We start from the raw sequence: 22,723 nt of genomic DNA, 5'->3' as shown, positions 1-22,723 counted from the left end.
TTGAATAGTTTTGTTCTTTATCACCAATTTTAAGCAATTTGATTATGATGTGCCTTGGTATAGTTTTCTCCATGTTTCTTGTGCTTGGGATTCATGGTTCTGTGAGTTTCTGGTTTTCATCAAATTTAGGAAACTTATGGGTACTCTTTGCTCAATTTTTTTTTTTTTGCCTTCCCCTGTCCCCCTTTGGGAACTCCAAGTTAGATTGCTTAATATTGTCTGCAGTTTACTGATGCTCTATTCGTTTTTTCAGTCTTTGTTTTTCTCTCCTTGTTTCATTTTGTATAGTTTCTATTGCTATGTCTTGGGATTCCATAATCTCTTTTTCTGTAGCTTTGTATATGTCGCTAATCTCTTCTGGTAGAAATTTGATTTGGCTTAAAAACATATATATATATATACACACACATATATATATTCCATGTGTCTACTTAACATGCTGAATCTTTCCTCATTCTTCTTGAATATAGTTATAATAACTATTTTAATGTCCTTTTCTACTAATTTTATCATGTGTGTCATCTCCAGGTCAGGTGTGATTGATTTTTTTCTTCATTATGAGTTATAGTTTTCTTCTTTGTATGCCTGTTTATTTTTGATTGGATATCAGGCATTGTGATTTTACCTTGTTGCATGCTAGATGTTTTTTTTTTTTTTTTGAGACAGAGTCTCGCTGCCCGGGCTAGAGTGAGTGCCGTGGCGTCAGCCTACCTCACAGCAACCTCAAACTCCTGGGCTTAAGCGATCCTACTGCCTCAGCCTCCCAAGTAGCTGGGACTACAGGCATGCGCCACCATGCCCGGATAATTTTTTCTATATATATATTTTAGTTGGCCAGATAATTTCTTTCTATTTTTAGTAAAGATGGGGTCTCGCTCTTGCTGAGGCTGGTCTTGAACTCCTGACCTCGAGCAATCCACCCACCTCGGCCTCCCAGAGTGCTAGGATTACAGGCGTGAGCTACCGTGCCCAGCCTATGCTAGATGTTTTTATATTCTTATAACTGTTCTTGAGTTTTATTCTAGGCTATAGTTGAGTCACTTTGAAAGTTTGATACTTTTGAAGCTTGCCCTTTGTCAGGTGGCACCAGAGCAAGCTAGTCTAGGACTAATTTTTCCCTACTTCTGAGGTACGACCCTTCTGAGTATTCTCCCCAGTGTCTGGTGAATCACAAGGTTTTCCACCTGGCTAATGGGAACACAGACTGTTCCTGGCTGTGTATAAGAGCCAGTGATTATTCCATCTTCTCTTTTTGTGTGGTTCTTTACCCAGCTTTGGGTATTTTCCCATACACATGTGCTGGTTAGTACTCTGCTGAAGACTTGAGGAGCTTTCTTTCTGTACAGCCTTCTCCTCTTTGATACTCTGTCCTGTGAACTTTAGTTCTCTTGGCCTTCCTGGACTCCCAGGTCTACCTCCTCAATTTATGGAATTGCTGAGCTCTGTTTGGATTCTCCCTCCCTGTTCTGTTGTCTGGAAATCTTTCTAGATAGTGAGCTAGGATAATCATGTGTTTCTTCTCTCTCAGGTATCACTACCCTATGCTGCCTGATGTTTAGTGTCTAAAAATTGTTTTTTTAAAAAATATATTTCGTCCAGTTCTTAAGTCGTTTCAGGTGGGACAGTAAGTCTGGACTCTGCTGCTGCATTATGGGCATTAGTGGGACTCTAAATCTAAAATAGTTCAAAAGCAAAAGAAACTGTCACCCATTTTTTCGTTTGTTTTTAATGTATGGCTTAGCCCTTGATTCATGTAGATCAGATCTGTCCCCTCTGCCCCATAAGCACTCATGAAAATATAGACCTTCTATTGAAGCCATCTTAAGGATTAAGGCAAATTGCTGGCTGATTGGTTTTGCCATGGTACTGATCATCCAGGCTGATTATGCTATGGTTTCTTGTGAGTCTAAATGTTCTCCAGGTCTACACAATTATTTCTAAGAATCATAAAAAGACTTGTTTTGTAACTTTTATAGATATAATTTTGACCAACTTTCATATTTAAAGTGGACATCAACTTATATTGTAAGTACTGCTAATGTAACTTTTCCTTTCAAATAGTTCTCTTATCATTTCATGCACCAGTGGTCTGTACAGTGCTGTCAATGGGAAAAATATGGTCCAGTTCAAAAGCTTATTTATGTATTAGACTTTGCAGTTCCTTTTGAAATTCTAAAGCAGCCTGAAGTTCAGTGAATCAGAATTGTGGCTTTAGAAAGAATGGGTGTTAACTTTCCCTTCCTGTTTTCATGCTTACTGATTGAACACACAAGTTACATTAGCAGTGCTTATAGGGACAGAATCAGATCCCAAAATCTTAAAAACAACAAAAGCGCCTAGCAGAGTAGGTTAGAATGGAGATGTGGAGGGTACTCTGTGTTTGAATAGCAAGATGTGTGAAAAAGACTTGTGTTTTAGTTGACTGTGAATCTTTTTGACTCAATAGATGATTTGACTGTTGGAATACTTAAAGTGATCTTATTAATAATATGCCTCAACAGAAACAGCATATATGCAGGAGGCATTTCGTCCGTGACTTCTTACCACTCACACCCAATTAGTCACTGAGTCTCACTGTTTCTTCCTTGTAGGTATTTTTTACATCTTTTTCCTTACCCCCTTCTTGTCTCTATTCTATGCCTCACATCCATCCTCTATAAACAGAGATCAACATATTACAGCCTGCGAGCCAAATCTGGCCTGCTACCTGTTTTTGTGTGGCCCATAAGCTAAGGTTTTTACATTTTTAAGTGGTTGCAAAAACTGTAAATGAGTAATATTTCATGATATGTGAAAATTATATGAAACTCAAATTTCAGAGTCTATAAATAAAGTTTTGTTGTGTTGTTTATGGCTGCTTTCATGCTATAGCAGTAGAGTAGTTGTGAAGGAAACTGTATGGCCTGCAAAGCCAGTAATATTTTCCACTGGGTCTAGCCTTTATAGAAGAAGTTTGCTGAGCCCTGTTTTGCATTATTGCTAGAGTGTTCATTTAGAAATGCACAATGGGTAATAACATACACCTCCCGCTCCAGACACCAGCTTAAAAATCTTCAGTGGCTTCTTATTGCAAACGGGAAAAATCCATACCCCTTAGCATGATATCCAAGACTCTTTAAAACATGGCATCAACCTGTTCTTTTTAGCCTAACCTCTCACCACTCTACTCTTCTCTACCTTACCAAGTTCCCAATGCTGTTAACGCTGAGATACCTGTTATTCTTTTAACAGCCAGTGCTATTTCAAGGTTTGGAGTCTTTGCAAATACCATGCGCTCTCCCACATTTCTACCCATAAATTCCTATTCAGATCCAGACCTGGCTTTAATGTTGCTCCTCAGCAAGCATTCTTTAGGTAGAAGCTGCCCCTCCTCTGTAACCCCATGGCATTTTGGGCCATTAGTGCTTATCACATGATACTGTATAACTATCTGTGAGCTTCTTGAGGGTAAATATGTCTTGGCTGGGCATAGTGGCTCATGCCTGTAATCCTAGTACTTTGGAAATCCAAGGTAGGAGGTTCACTTGAGGCCAGGAGTTTGAGACCAGCCTGAGCAATATGCAGAGACCCTATCTCTACAAAAATCTAGAAAAATTAGCTGAGCATGGTGGCACACATTACTCCAGAGGCTGTGGCAGGAGTATCACTTGAGCATAGGAGTTGTAGGTTGCAGTGAGCTATGATGATGCCACTGCACTCTAGCCTGGGCAACAGAAGTGAGACCCTGTCTCAAAGAAAAAGAAAAAAAGCCTATGTCTTATTCTTCTTTGTTTCTCCAGTATCCACTACAGTATCTTCTACATAATAGATAACAAATATTTTTAAATGAATAAGTTGAGATTATGATTATATATGCAATATATAACATTTTAAAGATTCCCAGGTATATAATTTGCACTTTCTCTCTCTCTTTTAAATATGTAATGTCAGAAAATGTACCTTGTGTTGGAGCTTTGTGAGGATGGAGAACTCAAAGAAATTCTGAATAGGAAAGGACATTTCTCAGAGAATGAGACAAGGTGGATCATTCAAAGTCTTGCATCAGCTATAGCATATCTTCACAGTAATGGTAAGAAAAGATCATTCAACTCATTGACTCCATGAATGCAGATATCACTTTTGTTTAAGGATAATTGTATTCTGGATTCATAGTCACGTAAATAACACCTGCTAACAGAAGATTTAATTTTTAATTTTAAAAATTTTCCTTGTAAACTTTTTTGTAAACATATTTTAATTAGAAACAATGCAGGTATACAATACATTGTACATGGACAAGGCTGAAATTATGAACATTTTTATTCAATAATTTAAAAAGCAGCTAATATCATCAAAAGTAGACAAATCAATGATAAAGATGAAATTTCTGAAACACTATATATTAATAATAACATAAAAATCTATATGTTCTAGGGTTTTTTGGTCTTTTTAGATTTTATTTTTAGAGCTGTTTCAGGCTCACAGCACAATTGAGCCAGACATACAGAGGTTTTCCATATACCCCCTGCTACTGCACATCAAATCTCTCCCACTATCAAAACCCACCACTAGAGTGGTGTTATTTGTTACGATTGATGAAGCTGCATTGATACATCACTATAGTTTACATTAGGATTCACTCTTGGTGTTGTACACTCTATGGGTTTTGACAAATATATAATGACATTTATCCACCATTATACTATTATACAGAGTATTTTCACAGTACTTTAAAAATCACATTTAAAATATTCTGCTTATTCTAATTGGTTTATTGGTATTACTGCTGCTGCTTTTCCTCAGGCTCCTCTCTTTTTTTCCTTCAAGGTTGGTTTGGCTAACATGTGACTTTAGAACCTTCTCATTTTACAGATGAGAAAAAACTTTGTTCCAGAGAGGTGCAGTGGCATGGTTTGGTGTGGCAGAGCTGGTACTGGAACCCAGTGGTTTATTCAGCAGATATTTCCTGAGCATCTACTGCATTGTGATTGGTCCTAGAGTAATAAAAATTAAAAGACAAGGCTCCTGCCCCTCAAGGAATTCAGGATGGTGGGAGATTGAGTATGGAAAAAAAATGTAATTGAACATGATAATATCTCTAATGGAAAGCCATATAAAGTACAAGGGGCATAGGAGTATAAGTGCCTCATTTGGTTGGGAAAGTCAGGAAAGAATTCACAGGGGAAGCAATATTTGATCGGAAGAATACAAAGTCAGAAAAAAATGGGCAGGCTTTCTAGGCAGAGGGAAAAAATTTGCAAGGGCTTAATATTAGGCTAATGTCAATAATTCCAAACAAAATCTTAACAACATTTTTCATGAAACTTGATAAGATTATTCTAAAGTGGGTGAGAATAGCTAAGACAACAATGAAAAAAAAAAAAGAACAATGGAGACAGCAGAGAGACTTGCCTTGCCAAAAATCAAAACATAAAGATATATTATTTAAAACTGTGTGGTATTTATGTAAGAAGAGATAAGACGAGCAATAAAAATTCTGAAAAGAAAGCCTGGGAATTGTGTAAGGGAACTATAAATGATTAGGTGTAATTTCCAATCCAGGGCTCATTCAACTATATTTTTCTAGCAATTGTATCTATAACTTTTTAAGTCTAGTGAAATGATTGCTATGGATATGAACTGAATTAGTTATTTGTAAAGGAAATGTTTGGTACATGATTATATTTGCATGTGTATAAAAATCTTACCTGAGCTCTGACATGTTCAACTGGAGATTTTGTGTCTCAGGGGCTTTTGTTTGGTTGGTTTTTATCTTAGCATATAAAGAGTAGGAAAATTTGTGTTGATGTAGAAAAATACACTGAAATAAGTATAGTTTGTATGTACATAGCCAAGTATCAGTTTGTTAAAATGTTTATGTTGACGGTAACATATGCATAGAAGTAAAGAAGTAATCCTCTATTTGAAGACCTAAGTATGTGGGAAACCTTGCCGGTTTGTGACTAAGATTATCTTTCTCTTCCTGGGAAAATACCAAAGCTTGGATAGGATCTTCCTTCACACTCACCAGGCCACTCATCTTGAAGAGCAGCCAGTTGGAGTAGCAGGGGAATGGGTAGAGATGAAGGAGTCAGAGGAAATGGCTCCTTATGGTTAGAAATGTGGAGAAAGAGGTTTATAAATGTGATAGAACAGGGCAGAATTATCCTTTTATCCCTCCTCGAATTTTCCAACAGTGGATATTAATTTGTTAAATATATTCATTTTTTTCTATTTGTGCGCCCTCTAATTATTTTTTCATCATTCATTTCATTTGATTTGTTGTTTATTTTCTTGGTAGATATTGTACATAGAGATCTAAAACTGGAAAACATAATGGTTAAAAGCAGCTTTATTGATGATAACAATGAATTAAACTTAAACATAAAGGTAAGATATTAGAAATGATGGTTCTTATTTTCCTATAAACAGTTTGATAGCAAAGTGGCAAAGTATATCTTGTTAGATACATTTTGGTAGCTTTTGAGCAGCCAGAAAATAAGTGGCTTGTGATAAAAAGTAAAAATTTCACAAAGAGGTTGTAACTGAGAAGAATAATTTTACAAGTTAAGTGGTTCTATTGAATGTGTTTTTTAAAGTACATATTCATTTGGATAGTTCTAAATCATTAGTTAATAGCAAGCAAACAGATGCTCTGAATTCTAATTAATTTCAAAATTATGCCTGGTAATTTGATGTAAATGTGTTACAGATTTAGGAAAAAAACACACTTTGGCTGTGCTTTTGATACAAAGTTAATTCTAAAGTCTGTGTTTCTCATTGAAAATTTTCCTAGGTATTAATATTTATGTCCTAGGCACAATTAATGTACCAAGTGTTTATTCTTGAAGATTTTATTCAAATTAAGTGTTTTTTAATGTCAAATGATAGGATACATTATTTATTATTTAGCACTTTAATAGTGGCTGCTTTCAAAATACATGAATGAATTAATTTAGGAATAAAATGTTGTCTGTGAATAACTTGCTCTGTTGCAGAAGTTAAATCCCTATATAAGTATAAATAGGTTTAAAAGCATTGTTCGTTTACCCAAGTAAATGTTCTTGAATAGTCCCATTGTAAACTCCATGAGGGCAGGAATTATGTATATCTTAGTCGCCTGGTACCTGTGCTCAATTAATATTTGGTGAATGAAGACATAGATGCTCTCCAAAGAATTAAATTGGATTGTGAAACCTTTTGTGTATTTTGTATGTCTGTATAGATTTTCTGTAGAGAAAGATATGTATCATATACTCCAAGTGGGATATTTATGTAAACTCCTGGAGAAATTGATTCTTGATTCATCTGTTTAGAAAAATAGTGATATCACATGTTAATAGAAACATTTTCTTACTCCATAAGGCACTGAAAACTTTGTAGTCGATATTCATGGACCAAGAGCCTATATTTGGTTGTATGATCAATAAATGTGCCTGTTTTTCTGCTTTTAGTCCAAGGGTGTTCCAACTTGGGAGATAATTCCAAGGGTACAAACTGAATATTTAATAACCAAACGTTTAATGACCAAGATTTAGAACTGAGCAGAAAGACTATAGTTGCAGCAGCAGGTCTCCAGTGTATTTGTAGTTAATACTGTGTTGTTGTGGATTTTCCCTGTTAATTTGCTTCTCATAGTTTTTAATAGTGTAGTAATTGTTTTAATTAGTATGCTCTAGAAACACAAAGGAAATAATAGTAAAGAAAAGATAGCATTTACCAATTACAAATAATTTTTTAAAAGGGGAATTTCAGTGAGTACTGACAAGGATAATGATTTGCATTTATAAAAGTGCTTTAAACTGGAACATAACTTGATTATTGGGAAAACAGATAATAAATATACTAAGGCCAGAATGTATTTTACAATGAGATAACTATTTTTTTAAAAACTTCTTTATCTGAAAAAAAGTTAAATGCCTTCTTTCAAGATACAACTTCCTATGTTGAACTGGTGAATTTAATTAGAAGGCATGAACAATCAAATCATGGGTGTTCTCTCAAGCTTTCAGAAAGCAAGCTTCTCTTTACCAAGTTTCTTCTGCTATAGGCATATGGGTGGAAAGGGAAAAGCAAGGTTCTTATTAATAATGCACATAAAGTCCTCCCACCCCCAAGAACCCCTGAATTCAATGTAAGTGCAGTGTAGTAAAAGTCCTGTCTTCAGAATGGTGAGCTCTGGGGCAGGAAAACAGGTGACTACGCTGAATTTCTTCTCCTAGGTGACCGATTTTGGCTTAGCAGTGAAGAAGCAAGGTAGGAGTGAAGGCATGCTGCAGACCACTTGTGGGACTCCTATCTACATGGGTAAATTCATAGACTTAAAATGATTTTTTATGTGTAAAAAAGTAGAGCAACTAATATGAATTACAACTTGAACAATTTGATTTTGCCATCATAACTTAATGGCCGTTGGTTGAGCTAATTTTTTTCTTAGGTCAAATAATTTTAATTGTTTTAGCATTTTACTCATAGTCCCTACCTTTAAAGATTTTTGTAATTTTTGTTACTTCTCTAGGCTCTTCTTAAAGTTGCTTATACCTCAGGTAATCATACCCCAAACTCAATTATTGTTTTTGTTTACTAATGCTAAAATCATGTGTGTTTTGCTTTTTTGTATTTTTTATCCAATTTCAATGTCATCAGATTTTCCTAAAGAGTACTGATTAATATATTTTGTAAAGCAACATTTGCTATTTTTCTAAATGTGATTTTTAACAGCTTTATCAAAGTTTAATTTAAATACCATAAAAGATGTACAATACAATGATTTTTCCTACATTCACAGGGTTGTGTAACCATCATCACAATCCAGTTTTAACACTAGATTGTGGAAAGTTCCCTCATGTCCATTTGTACTCAATTTCATTCCCGTCCCAGCCCCAGGTAGCTAATAATCTCTCTAGAGTTGCCTTTTTTTCTCTCTAAATTTGCCCTTTGTTGGGCCAGTTCTCTCTAGATTTGCTTTTTCTGGACATTTCATATAAATGGAATCATCCAACATGTAATCTTTTTTGTCTGGCTTACTTTCACTTAGTGTAATGTTTTTGAGATACATTCCTGTTGTAGCATGTATCTGTCATCTATTCTATGTATTGCTCATGCCCAGCCAATTCTGCATTTATTATTTGTTTTTTCACAGTTTCTACATTTGTATAATAGGAATAATGTCACCCATTTGTAAAATATTTTTTGGAAAAATAAGCCAGACATGGTGGCTCATACCTGTAATCCTAGCACGTTGGGAGGCTGAGGCAAGAGGATCACTTGAGGCCAGGAGTTCAAGACCAGCCTGGGCAACATAGCAAGACCCCATCTCTAAAAAAAAAAAAATTATTTATTGAGGATCTGCTTTGTGTCAGACATTCTTCTAGGTGTATTGCAAATAGAACAGTGAACAAAACATAAGAATGTTTTATCTCCATGGAGCTTAAAATTCTTATGTTCACTGTTCTATTTGGTGCAAACACTAAACAAGATTAAAAAATCTAGTATTTTAGAGAGAAGTGCTAAGGACAAAAAATAAAACAGGGAGGGGGATAGGAAGTATTGAGGATTAAAATGATATCTTTCTTATCAGGTTGACATGAGAATTAAATGAGAGAATATATGTAAAGTGCTTAGCACAGTACCTGACACTCAGTGCTCAATTTTGACTCTTGTAATAATGCTGATTTTTTTTCTTGACCAAATTTGTTAGTGGTTAGGACAGTTTCTTGGGCTTTATAGGAACTAGCTTATATCTACTATTATTTGGATTGCTTTTTCATTAATTTCTGCTTTTATCTTTCCGAATTCCTTCTTTCTGCTTTATTTTGGTTTATTGTTTAACTTCCTAATTTGAATGCTTATTTATTTTCAGTCTTCTTATTTTCTAATAAGTGCATTTAAGGCTGTGTATTTTCCTCTGAATACTTCTTTGACTATTTCTTTTGCCATATAGTATTCTAATGATTTATCTTGTAATATACTATAATTTTAGTTTCCTTCTCTAATCCAAGAATTATTTAGAAGTGCTTTTAGAATTTTTCCAGATATTTGGGATGTATTTGTTGCTCATGTGAATGCACCTAGCTTTTTAGTTTTTCTGTCTGGTTTTCTTCATTGTAGTAGACAATTGTATCTTAAAGGTTTTCAACTTTTAGGAATATTCTTTGTGATTGAACACAAGATCAGTTTTGTAAATGTTGTACTGGATATTTCAAAAGTGTATATACATGATTTGTTGAGCCTAAAAATTTGTGTGTGTGCTTATTGAATCAAATGTGATACCTTTGTGATTCAGATTTTCCATATTGTTAGTTTATTTTTGCTTGCTACTTCTGTTGCTCTCTAAGAGAGAGAGAGTGTTATTAAAGTCATTCACCAAGATGGGGCTTTGACACATTTTTTTGAACTTTAGTAGATTCAAAATGCCCTAGTTTAAAGAAATATAATTTACATACAATAAAATGCACAAATTTTAAGTATAAAGTTCGAGTTTTGACAAATGCATACATTTGTGTAACCTCCACTACAATCAAGATACAGAGTATTTCTATTAGCCTGGAAAGTTCCTTTGTGTCCCTTGTAGTCAACCCCCACTGAGATCCCAGTAACCGCTGGTGATTTCTATTACCACAGTTCAGTTTTGCTTATCTAGAAGTTTACATAAATTGAATCATACAGTACCCACTCTTTCGTGTCAGTCTTCTTCTGTTTCACATAATGATTTTGAGACTAATCCATGTTTATTCATCTTTATTGCTAAGGAGTATATCTAGTTCATTGCCTTTTTACCTACTTGATGCATAAAGTTTTGAAACTGTTTTATCTTATTTGGATTCTGTTCATATCCCTCTGGTGGCAAAAGACATCTGGTCTGTAGTTACATGGGGAAAATATATTCAAGCACCCTGAGTTTTATACCTGCTTATTAGTTGTCTACACTGATAGCAAGTGAGAGAACAAGAGAAAAGACAGATGGTTTGCGGAGCTTTGCTGACTTCCTAAATAGCTCCTTGGCAGTTACTCTGGCCTCTGCCTTCCTGTGAGAGCTGTGATGACAGTGCAAGTAGAAATGCCCCTGGTAATTAAGATGACTCTGAAAGAGTGAAGACCAGAAATTCCTGGCCTCTGCTGTGTGATGCACCCATATGGAGATCCTTCACTGAATCTAATCACGGAATTTGCCCTTGTCATGGACACATAGCCGTAGAACAGCTGGAACTTTAATGATTAAATTTTCAAAGATTTTAAGTAGAGTTAAAGAATATAAGTATTTAATAGTTGCTTAAAGGAAAATATTAGTTAATTTTCAATCATTTGGAGACTAATTACTCAGTTTGTTAGTTATCTGTAATTTAGTCTTTTCTCATTCTTTCTTCTGTTTATCTTTTGACCTCTTTTGGTTGCTTTTTCATTCCTTTTATCAATAGACAGTGGAAAAAAGAAGAAATGAAATTCCATTTACTTTTAGTCATTATTATAAAAGGGCAGGGTGTGTGTGTGTGTGTGTGTGTGTGTGTGTGTGTGTGTGTAGGTGGAGGACACTAAAACTGTTTTCTGAAATAAAAGCGTATCTTTTATATGGGAGGAGCTGTGTAGCTGTGAAACTTTAGGCAAGTCACTTAATATGTATCTGAACCTTAGTTTCTTCATTGGCTAAGGGGGTCAAGTGCCTACATATTCATCTCACAGAATTCTTAGCATAATTTATACAAATAATCTACAAAAAACACTTGTAAATTTTAAAGTCCTATTGAAATATATACATATATTTTATGTTTATAATTATAACTGTTTTCTTTGAAGAAAGATATTTGATCCCTAGCTGTAGAGCTACAATAGACATATTCCTGCAATATCATTTGTGACTTTTTGAAAAACCAGCCATTACAAAAAATATATGATTGTTAAAAAATGTGCTACATTATAGTAAAAAAAAAAATGTGCTTCTTTGAGAAAGTTTTTTAAAGGAGCCCTATCGTGAACACCTTTGTAAAGCAAGGAGCACAGAACTGGGGAGTCATGACTGCCTGGATCTTAGTCCATATCCTGCAACTGATTGGCTTTTTGATCCAGTCTTATTAGGAGCTCTCTTTTTGTCTTGGTTTTCTCATTTAATAATGTGGAAAATAATTCATATTCTGTCATAGGGGTGCTGTGATATTATTATTATTCTTTTACTAAAGTGATTTATAACCATTTATCTTAGTTTTTCTGTGAATCAGGATTTCCACATATTGGACTTGCTTTATATTACATGCACTTAAGGCATATATTCAATTTTATTGTAGGAAAGGACTGAGATATTGTTGTCTTCTACTATAACTACACAATCTGTGCAAAATCATTTCTTAATAATTTCAAAAGAATAAAGAGTAGTACATTCAGTTTTCTAGTTTATGCTATTGTTCCATTAAAGGCTAAATGATAGGAGTGAAGGTACAGTGACATCAGTTGTTAAGGCCTATACATTATTCATTTAACATCTGCTATTGGTTCTTTTTTCCCTGTGGGGGAATAAATTACAACATATCAGCACACTTTTCATGCTTTGTGTTTAAGCATTTAAAAGTCATTTATTGTATTATTAATATTATTTTATTTCTGCTTGTTTGGCAGCCCCTGAAGTTATCAATGCCCATGACTATAGCCAGCAGTGTGACATTTGGAGCATAGGTGTCATAATGTACATTTTGTAAGTAGCCTGCTAAATGTACAGTTTAAAATGAATGGATAGTTTCTAACAGTAGAACGATAAATATTTTAAATTAAAACTAAATAATATATTTTTTTAAAAAGTGATTTAAAAACCAATTGGGAAGTCATTCTAAAATCTCTCTTATTAGTTGTCAGGTACGTCCCTTAGGTTTTTCTTTAATACTATAAATTTATAACTTTCAGTTTTACTGTTCATTGATCTATAAATGCAACAATGCACTATGCGATCTGAGCAAAATGAAAAACTGTCTTTAATACCTTCCTGATCCCTTGCCACAAACCAGACTTACAACCCACCGTGTACAGAGAGGTACTGCAACCTAGTACTAGATCTACCCATACAAACAGGGTGTAAGTGGGGAGTGGGCAGTGGAAGTTCATTCAGGATCTAGGGACTATTCTGCAGTTCCCTGTTCTCTTAATGCCACCAAAAACCTCAGTTATTCTTATTCTTCCTTCTCTCTCACTCTCAAGATTCAGTGAAATCCCATGTCTTGTTCATTTTTACTTTGAAGTATCCTCACCTATTCTTTGATTTCTCTTCACCTGTATCATTTTTCCTTATGATCCATTTTCAAGAATATTACAGGGTCTTACTGACTGTTCTCCCTGCCTCTGGTCACCCTCCCCAGTTTGCCCTTTATGCTGCTGTCAGGGTTTTCCTTCTAAGTCACAAATCTGATCATACTATTTTCCTGATTAAAAACCTCTGATAATTATTTTTTGCTACAGAAGAATATCTGAGCATCCTGGCATGGCATGGCATAGCAAGTCTTTCATGACGTGACTCCAGCATGCCTTTCCAGTCTCAGTCTGGATGTGTGTTCCTGTGCACCTACCCCACGCTGTGGCCATTCTAGGCCACTCTCCATTATTCAGACACACCCTGTGTTTCATGTCTCTGGGGTGTGTGTGTCTTCTGTTTCTTTCCTATAATCCTCTCTGCTCCTACCCTATCCTCCCAGCAGAGTTACTACATGTATCATGTGTATACTTTCCCACACTCCATAGAGGATTTTAAGGCCACATATAAAAATGTATGCAAAACAGTAATGTTGAAAGAAAAAATAATAAAATAGGAAGGTTTGTGCATATGTAAATTTGATGGAATTAATTGTTCACTTTTATGTGTTCTCACAATGCTTTTTAAAACTAGATTATAATATTGTAATATTATCATACATATATTGTATCTGTTTTTCTTATTCAAAATTCCATGAAAGACAGAAATTTTAAATTATTCCTCTTTATATTCCTGGTATCTGGTACAGTAGTAGGCACATATTCAGTGCTCAATATATTTGTTAAATTGAATTAAAGTGAATTGTCTGAGGGGTGTTCTGAAAAGTTAGCAACCATTGTTCTGCCTCTTGGTGAATATGAACATTTTTATGTTGATGCAACATAAGTTTTATGGCCATATTGAAGATTTCACTATGTACTACCTCTTCCAGATCATTTCTAAATATTGACATCACAGTAGTTACATTTTCACAGTTCTGTGAAATGGAATACATAGACAGTAGAAATTGGATGATGTGATTGTAGCTGTAGCTTAGCTGGTCAACATACATCATTGCTTAGATTAAACAAAGTACAAATGTATTCATAAAGTTTTTGATCGTTGTTTTCTGCTGATTAGAATCATAGTGCAAAAACTCTGAGCCTTAGTCTTTAATTAAAATATAACTATTTTAAATTAGTCTTTTGTACTCTCAAGACTTTCTAGACAACACAAGTCAAACATAATATGTATAACCTAATATTACACATTTGTGTGGTGTTTGCTGCCTTCTTAGTTTGATTTTGGTGTTAAGGGAGGTGAATGTATTACATATCTTAAAAAATATTTCTTAAATATATAATTTTGATTTTTCTTTCACAGAACATGGCTGCATATCATCATAATGGTGTCTTCTTTTCGTTATAGTAGACTCTTACTTAGCTAATCAATGTCTATTCATTAATCTGTCTGAACCCAGTGGTGTTACAGATAATTTCCTCCACCAAGAGCACAAACATACCTTCTCCAGGGGTGTTATTTTCTTGTTTATCCGTTACCTCTGATTCATTTCTACTTAATTGGACAATGATAGCATACTTTCTAAAGGTGAAATCAACATAAATAAATATTCTTTATGGTTACTGTCCTCTGCTATTTTGATTCCTATGAATGCAACAGAAAATAAAAGGAAGAACTTAAGAGACATTTTTCATGTCTTGGATTCCCTTTTCTGGATGTGCAGAAAATTGCTGTCATAAAATTTCATATGCTGCTGATTGACCAACCATTAGATACGTTTTTGCGTAAGTAAAATTGCAAAGGACAGAAAAAAGTGGAATTTTTAAAATGTAGCCCTTAAGCTATAGTTGCATGCTAGTCAGGCAACGTAGGAACAGCTAAGAAATTGGTGGATGTGCACATCACTGGTTGATAACAGGCTCAATGAACTGGGCTTTTTCTGGCCTTTACTTGTTATAATAGATAGTAATTGCCCATAAGGCCATGTTTCTGGCCTTTTCATTTTCTATTGCTTTTTTTAAAGTTTCATTTTAAAACTAAACAATAGCAAGGCAAGTAAGATGAGGGAGAGAAGGAATGAGCTAGAGAAATAAAAAGTATTAAAATAAGAATTTGCAGAACAATTTGATAAATGCTAATCTCTTAACAAGAACCTGTTGGTAAATGAAAAACTCTGTTGTACAGCCTAGTTTGATAAACTATTAGGATGAAAGCACTTTTCCCTGGGAAAGGGATCATCATCATTATTATCATGAACAATGTTTATCAAATTTTGACTTACTCAGCAAATGTTCCTGAGCCAGATTTTTAGAGAACTTAAAGAAAAATGTAACTAAAGAAAAGCAGTAAAAATATAACTATTAAAAAACTTAGAGATTTATTATATTATGTACAGAATAGACTTGCAATTTAAGAAGTCTAATGGAATTATGCCATTTTATTCTTTCAATAGTAAAGTAGAAAATATAATATTAAGGATTGAAGAATAGACATATAGAGTTGCCTCTGTAATGATTACATGGTCATTAGACTCTGGTAACTGTCATTAGACTGATAACTCATTGCATTTTTCCTTAAGTCCACTTTGCATTATATACCTTAAAGCATTACCTTACCCTTGCTCACACCAAAGTATATCTCCTCTATTAGCTACCACTATTATTGTACACTTAAACTCACTTTCCTGTATTTTAACCCCAGTTAAGCTTAGCGTTTCCCCACCTGGAAGAGCTTTGGGTAATCTGCAAATCCAGAGGTTTCAATGTATACATGTATACTTCCTCTACCAGGTACTTTCTCTCAATGTTGAGACAAGAGCCTAGCACTGATCTTAGAAAACCCTATTGTTTCCATTTCCACATTCAAGGAGGTATTCATCTCTTCCTATCCTTCCTTAAATGTGAAGCACCACTACTTCCAAGTCCTGTGGAAACTTAATTTTTAATAGCCTTATTTTGTTATTTTTTTAAAAAATTAAACAAAGTGGTTGCCTTTGTTGTAGATTATGTGGAGAACCACCCTTTTTGGCAAGCTCAGAAGATAAGCTTTTTGAGTTAATAAGAAAAGGAGAACTACGTTTTGAAAATCCAGTCTGGGATTCTATAAGTGATAGTGGTAAGCATAGACTTGTTATTATTTACCAAAGCTAATATAAGAATGTTGGCTGACATGTACTCACCAGCAAATTGGTTTCCCTGATCATCACCTAAGTGCACATTTGGGAATAACACCAACTGGGTTTCGGACTGAGGTGGGGGGTGGGGGGAGGGGATGGGGGGTATAGCTACATGATGAGTGCAATGCGCACTGTCTGGGGAATGGACATGCTTGAAGCTCTGACTCGGGGGGATGGGCGGGACATGGGCAATGTATATAACTTGAACTTTTGTGCCCCCATGATAAGCTGAAATAAAAAAAAAAAGAATGTTGGCTGATAATTCAAATGTTTGTTTAGTCATTAAATTTACATGTGGAAGTAAATACTGTTTACTTGGGGAAACAGTGATATCTTCACTATGATTGTTCATAGTCAAAGCTTCCAAAAAACAGAAAATATATAGTAAAAATTAAGGAGCAAATTTACTGATCATCTAGCTAATTTTTACCATGACCATTAACTAGGTAAACCAGGCAATAAAACTTCATGTTAGGCTTTAAACTTTATTTATTAGGCATTTATACTGGCGGTATTTACTGTATACTTGGCATCTTTCCTTCATGTTATACAGACCTAATCCTAAGTAAATTGGAAAATGTATGATATTAATTGTAGTGATTATTTGCAGCTAAAAGTGTTTTGAAACAACTTTTGAAAGTAGATCCTGCTCACAGAATCACAGCTAAGGAACTACTAGACAACCAGTGGTTAACAGTAAGTTACAGTATTTTTTCCCCTTTCTTTCTGACGCACTACCATTGTTCGTGTCTTTTCATTTTGCCTTGTAGTTCTGTACACAGTCTTCTTAAAACAGTCAATTAGTTTCATATTCTGACAAGTTAAAAAAATTGAGTCTTGACACATTTCTGAAATGGGCATTTTCAAACTGTTACCACAGTTGTTTATATATATTTATAGAGGTTTAAACGATCTTTTGCTTCATGAAGGTATGTCCAATAGAACAGAGCCAAGAAATGTCCATTATTAAAGCTGTGGACCATTGAAGCAGTCTGTATGGTTTAGTGATATAAAGCACTGGAACCTCTCAACTCTCTTTCAACTCTTCGGATGCAGGAAATCTTTGGAGACTCAGAAAAGCCAAGGTCTCCAAACAGTGGCTCTTACTTGGTTTGAAATTTTAAGTAGTTATTTACATATTGCTTTCTACCATTTGACTAAATGCCTCAAGAATAGACCCTGTGTCCTACTGCTCTTTGTATCCCTGCCCCCAGAACATTACCTGGTCACAATAGGAACTTTGAAAGAGGCTGCTACCTACCTCTCAATATTTATTCTCTCTTTCTTCTGTGGTAATAAGGATCCTGATTTTTAGTTGGAAACATTGCTATACAGTTAAAAACTTTACTCGTTAGTCATCTTTGCTAGTGATCACGATGGTCAATGAGATGTAAGTGGAAGTGGATGCCATTTCTGGGAAGCATCCTCAGATGGAGAGGGTATGGCATTCCCCATGCCCTTTCTCTTTCCTGATGGCTGTATGCAGATGTGATGGCTGCAGTTTGAATAGCCACCTTAGACCATAAAGTGGAATCCATAAACTGGGGATGGCGGAGCAACAAGGTGCAAGGAGTCAGGGTCAGAGCTGCCCTGCCAACCTTTTACTGCCTACCTCCAGAATTTTTTATGTGAGCAGGAAACAACTTCTGTCATCTTTAAAACACTCTAAAATATGTAGCTGAACCTAATCCCAATTCATACAAAACTCAATAAACAATTGGTGAATGAGTGAATGATGCAGTAAATGAATATGTCTGTAGTTATCTCAGAAAATGTCTGAGAACTGAGATTGGTGATTACTAGAGCACATGGGAATATTACTGAGGTGTATTCATCTTTGAAAAAAATTGTAGATCTGTTATTTGCTAGACACTGTGTTAGGTACTGGGGATACATGATATAATTACATGAAATTGATTAATTGAAATGTAAATTAATATATGATTATATTCTTTAAAGATCACTCTGGCTGTTGGGTAGGAAATGGCCAGAAATAGGGAGTTAGATAGATACTGAAGTAGTATTGTTGTGAGATGATAGTGGTTGAATAGGGTGGTACCAATAGAGATTAAGAAAAGTAGCTGTGAGATAATACATGGTGTCCCAAAATAAGGGAGGAATCAAGGATGACATCTAGATTTTTCTCTAACAACTGGTTGGATGGTGGTGCCATTTATCAGTGAGATATGGAAGACTATAGGAGAAATAGATTTCTTTTCTGGGGCAGGGATGGTTAATCAAGAGTTCTGTATTAGATATGATAAGTTTTAACTGTCTATGTGATATCCACATGTAGATATCAAATAGGTAATTGAATATGTGAATCTGGAACTGGAGAAGCCTGAGCTGGAAATATAAATTTGAGAATCTTGAGTATATAGATTCCACGTAAAGCCATTGGACTGAAGGGATGAATTAGGAGGAAAATACACATAGAGAAAAGAGGCCCCAGCAACATGCCTTTAGGCAGTACAATAGTTAGAAAAGTCAAGATAAGTTTAGATACAGTAAATACATAGTGGTATCACTCTCCTTTTAAATTCTCTAATTTTCTGTTGGTAATTTCTAATCATTTCTTTGAATAACACTTTTTTTCTTTAAGGGCTAAAAAATATTCTTTACTCAAGAATGGATTATGACTGCCCTCTTCTATGAATGTGTTGATCTCTCAAAGGATTCTGTACAATAATTATTTCTGGCCTAAAGTAATTGTGCAAATGAGTTAGCAGCTAGATCATTGCAAAGCTGTACTGAGTAGATGTGTAATACAGCAAAATAAAAAACTGTAAAACAGATGGTGTGCCTTAGAAATTTATCTCTTTTCAGCATCACACCACATTCGGGTTTGGCCATTTAATTATTTGTTTTCTAATTAGTACAACTTTATTTCTGGCTTTGGTCATTTTTCTAGAAGTCTCCATTTTTGAGCCTCTATAACATTTGTCTCTGAAGTCTTTGCCAAATGGATAGAGAAGTGACAGATATTGTGTACTATAGCAGACCATCCTGAGGAGTTCACTGTATGAAATTTAGAATACTGGCATTTTACAAACTTCTGAAATGCAAAAACTCTTTTCTTCTTAACCACTTGAAGTTTTACTTCCTATAATTCATATCCTTTATTTGAAATAATCTAAAGAAAACATGATAGTTCTCTCAGTGCCTTGCTGCTGACCTAACACATAGTAACATTTTTTTTCCAAAGAGCTTTTTTGGATAAAATGTTTCTGTAGTTTAGTCTATGTATTGTACATTTTGAAATATGATAAATATCTGAAAAATATTCTGAGAAAAAGAATGATTATTTCTCTATATACACTGAAGTGAGTGGAATTTCAGATAAACACATATGTATTGCCATCCTGATTTCAAAAGCCAAAGGTTGGATGTAAGAAAAAACAGCCAAAAATTGACTTTCCTGCAAAGGAAGAATTTGGTGATGTCTCCCATGGCCAGGAGTGTGCCTATTATTCTCTTATATTCATGTTTTCGTTTTTTCCTCTTTACTGTCAACTGTGGTTCAGGAGATATTATATTTGCTTCTTATTAGATAACTGCAGCGGCCTCTTGATATTCGTTCAAGTCCCCTGGTAAGAACTAACACCAAGAATTTACATTTTTAACATGTTTCCCAGGTATTTCTTATGCCCATTTATATTTAAAAACCACTGCAATAAATTAAGGAAAGCATTTTTCTTTTGTGACTTGTCAAAAGGTAGTTCATAGTTTCAAGCTTTATTTGTATTATTCATACATTAAGTAATTCCTTCAACATGCTTTGTGTGTAGTGTGCCTACCATGGGCCAGGCCCTGTGATAGGTAATAAAATATAGTTAAAGACATATAAGACATCATCTCTGGAGTGAGAAACTTACAATCTAATAAGGAAAACAAGTAGTGTTTTTCTATGTAAGATACAATGCAAGGAAGAAAATGATAAATGACATAAAAAAATTGCCAAATGACCAGAGGTATGGAGGCAAGCAAATGTGAAATCAGAAAGTTTAATTTGACTGGCAGATAAGAGGCTTGAAAGAAAGAAGTGGGAAATGAGACTAGAAAAGAAAAGAAAATTGTGATACTAAAAAAGAAAAGGAAATTGTAAGTGGACTTAAATCCCAGATTAAAGAGTTTTAACTTCATTCCAGTGGTAGTGAAGAACAATTGTATGCTCTTCGAAATGAAAGAAATCATTGTTAAAGTGCATCAATCTTGTAATTTTAAATGAGATAACAGTCATTTAAATGTCTATATTGATTTTAGCAAGTATCTTTTGATTTTAATCCATCAGGCACTATAGAGCTACAAAGATGAATAAACACATTCCCTCCCCTTGAATAATTTACCACAAGTTACAGCCTATACTCTGCTTTATAGTCACACTTTGCAAAGGCACTTGTAATCAACGTGTAGGATCTAATTTCAGAACAGTCTTTCCTAATGTGTGAACAGGCCCTTGTTCATTAACTTATGTATTGTTATTCAGGTTATGGTCATTAGCTTTTGACCTTTAGCCTTAACGTACACACTCTACATAAGAGGGTGGAAATTTTCTGATGCCTGACTGTTGGCTGTTATTTTTTTCCTTCTGTATTTTTTTGTCTTAAACATGTTAAGACTCTTACCTTTATTTTACTGTATATAGTTACTCTTAAATTCTGAATTATGTATATGAATATGCTCTTGAGTCCCTGTTTAGTGAAGCTTTTTACTAAAAATTATGCTAGGAAAATCTCATTAGTCAGGACACTTGGGGATTTATTCAATATTCAATTATTGATATATACTCAACAATTCAACAAATGTTTATTGAATAATTACCATGTTCTATGGAGGACACAAGGATCAGCCTGGCACATTTGGTTTTTTGAAAAGACCAACAAAATAGATAAATCTTTGGCAAAATTAATCAAAAAAGAAATAGAGAACACAAAAATAATATTACATATGGAAGAGGGAATACCAGTGACAAATAAGGCAGAGATTAAAGGGTAAAGATTAAGAAGAGAATGCTACCAACAACTATGTACTGATAAATCTGAAAACGTATTCAAAATGAACAAAATTTCTTTTCCTAGAAAATATTTTCCCTAGAAAAATGTAGTTACACAAACTGTCTTAAGAATAAATAGAAAACTTGAATTGTCTTGTAATCATTAAAGAAATTGAAGCAGTAGTTTAAAGTCTTCCAAAAGGAAAACACCAGGCCCAGATAATTTTACAGATGAATTATACCAAACATTCATCTTAAACTTTTAACTATTCTCCTACTCCTCAAAAGAAGAAATGTTTCCTAATTTATTCTAAGAGTATACTCTGTATACTATAGTATAACAAAACCAGTCCAAAACATTACAAGAAAAGAAAGCTATCCATTTCACTTTCTAATATAGATATATTAATAAAGCCATAAACAAACTTTTAGCAAGTTGGATTCAACTATGTGTATAAACAGATGATACACAATGACCAAGATGAGTTTTCATGATTTAATTTCAGAAATATTCTATAAATACAAATCCCCAGATTAACACATTATAGGGGAAAAAAGCATATGATCACTTCAGAGAAGACATTTGTAATAAGACACAACATGTATTGGTAATTTAATTATGAATAAAAGGAAACTTCTTTAACCTGATAAATGGTACAGCAAATATCATTCTGAATAGGAAATGTGAGAAGCATGTCCTTTAAAATAAAGAGTAGTCAAGGAAGTCAGCTTTCAATACTTTTTTCCCCAACATTGTCGATCTTAGTCAACTTAAGACAAGGAAAAGAAATTAAAGATGTGAGAATTGGAAAGCAGAAATAAAACTTATTTACAGTAATCTACAAATGAATTGTTAGAATTTATTTATTTACTGAGAAAGGTAGCTGGATTTAAGATTAATATACAAAAGTCAATTCCATCTCTATTCACTAGCAACCAACAACAGAAAATGCAATAAAAATGAAGACAATGTAAAATAGTAACAAAGATTATAGACTATCTAGGAATAAATGCAAGATTTGTAAGACTTCTTTGGGGAAAAGTTTTAAAATTTGATTGAGAAACATTGAAGAAGCCTTAAATGTAAAGAAACATATACCATAATCATGGGCCAGGACCCAGGAGATATAATATAAAAATTAATTTTTCCCATATTAATGTATGTTCAGTGCAGATCCAATCAAAATTCCACAAGCTTTCCTGGCCATAAAATTTATGTGGAAAGGTGAAAGGTCAAAAATATCCAAGACATTTCTGAATGTCTTGATTTACCAGATATTAAGATTTATGCAGCTATGTTAATTCACACAGTATGATAATTGTCAAATAGAATAAAATAGAGGGTACA

General features: G+C 34.2%; 1 protein-coding gene across 3 annotated transcripts in view; it reads left to right on the top strand.

Moving 5' to 3' along the window:
• The window catches only part of STK33 (serine/threonine kinase 33), a 129,310-nt gene that overhangs the window by 89,793 nt on the left and 16,794 nt on the right, over positions 1 to 22,723 (top strand). For 2 of the 3 annotated variants that reach the window (XM_045557460.1, XM_045557458.1), the window contains 6 exons: positions 3,931 to 4,069; positions 6,281 to 6,369; positions 8,202 to 8,286; positions 12,586 to 12,661; positions 16,209 to 16,321; positions 16,993 to 17,078. In XM_045557460.1, coding sequence (XP_045413416.1) covers positions 3,931 to 4,069; positions 6,281 to 6,369; positions 8,202 to 8,286; positions 12,586 to 12,661; positions 16,209 to 16,321; positions 16,993 to 17,078 — 588 coding nt within the window. The remainder of the gene's footprint in view (positions 1 to 3,930; positions 4,070 to 6,280; positions 6,370 to 8,201; positions 8,287 to 12,585; positions 12,662 to 16,208; positions 16,322 to 16,992; positions 17,079 to 22,723) is intronic. The other variant, XM_045557459.1, reaches the window with a different exon arrangement.

The sequence above is a fragment of the Lemur catta genome, chromosome 7, assembly GCF_020740605.2.
Source record: "Lemur catta isolate mLemCat1 chromosome 7, mLemCat1.pri, whole genome shotgun sequence".
Classification (NCBI taxonomy): Eukaryota; Metazoa; Chordata; class Mammalia; order Primates; family Lemuridae; genus Lemur; species Lemur catta.
The sequence above is the reverse complement of the archived record's forward strand: the minus strand, read 5'-3'. Positions and strand labels throughout refer to the sequence as shown.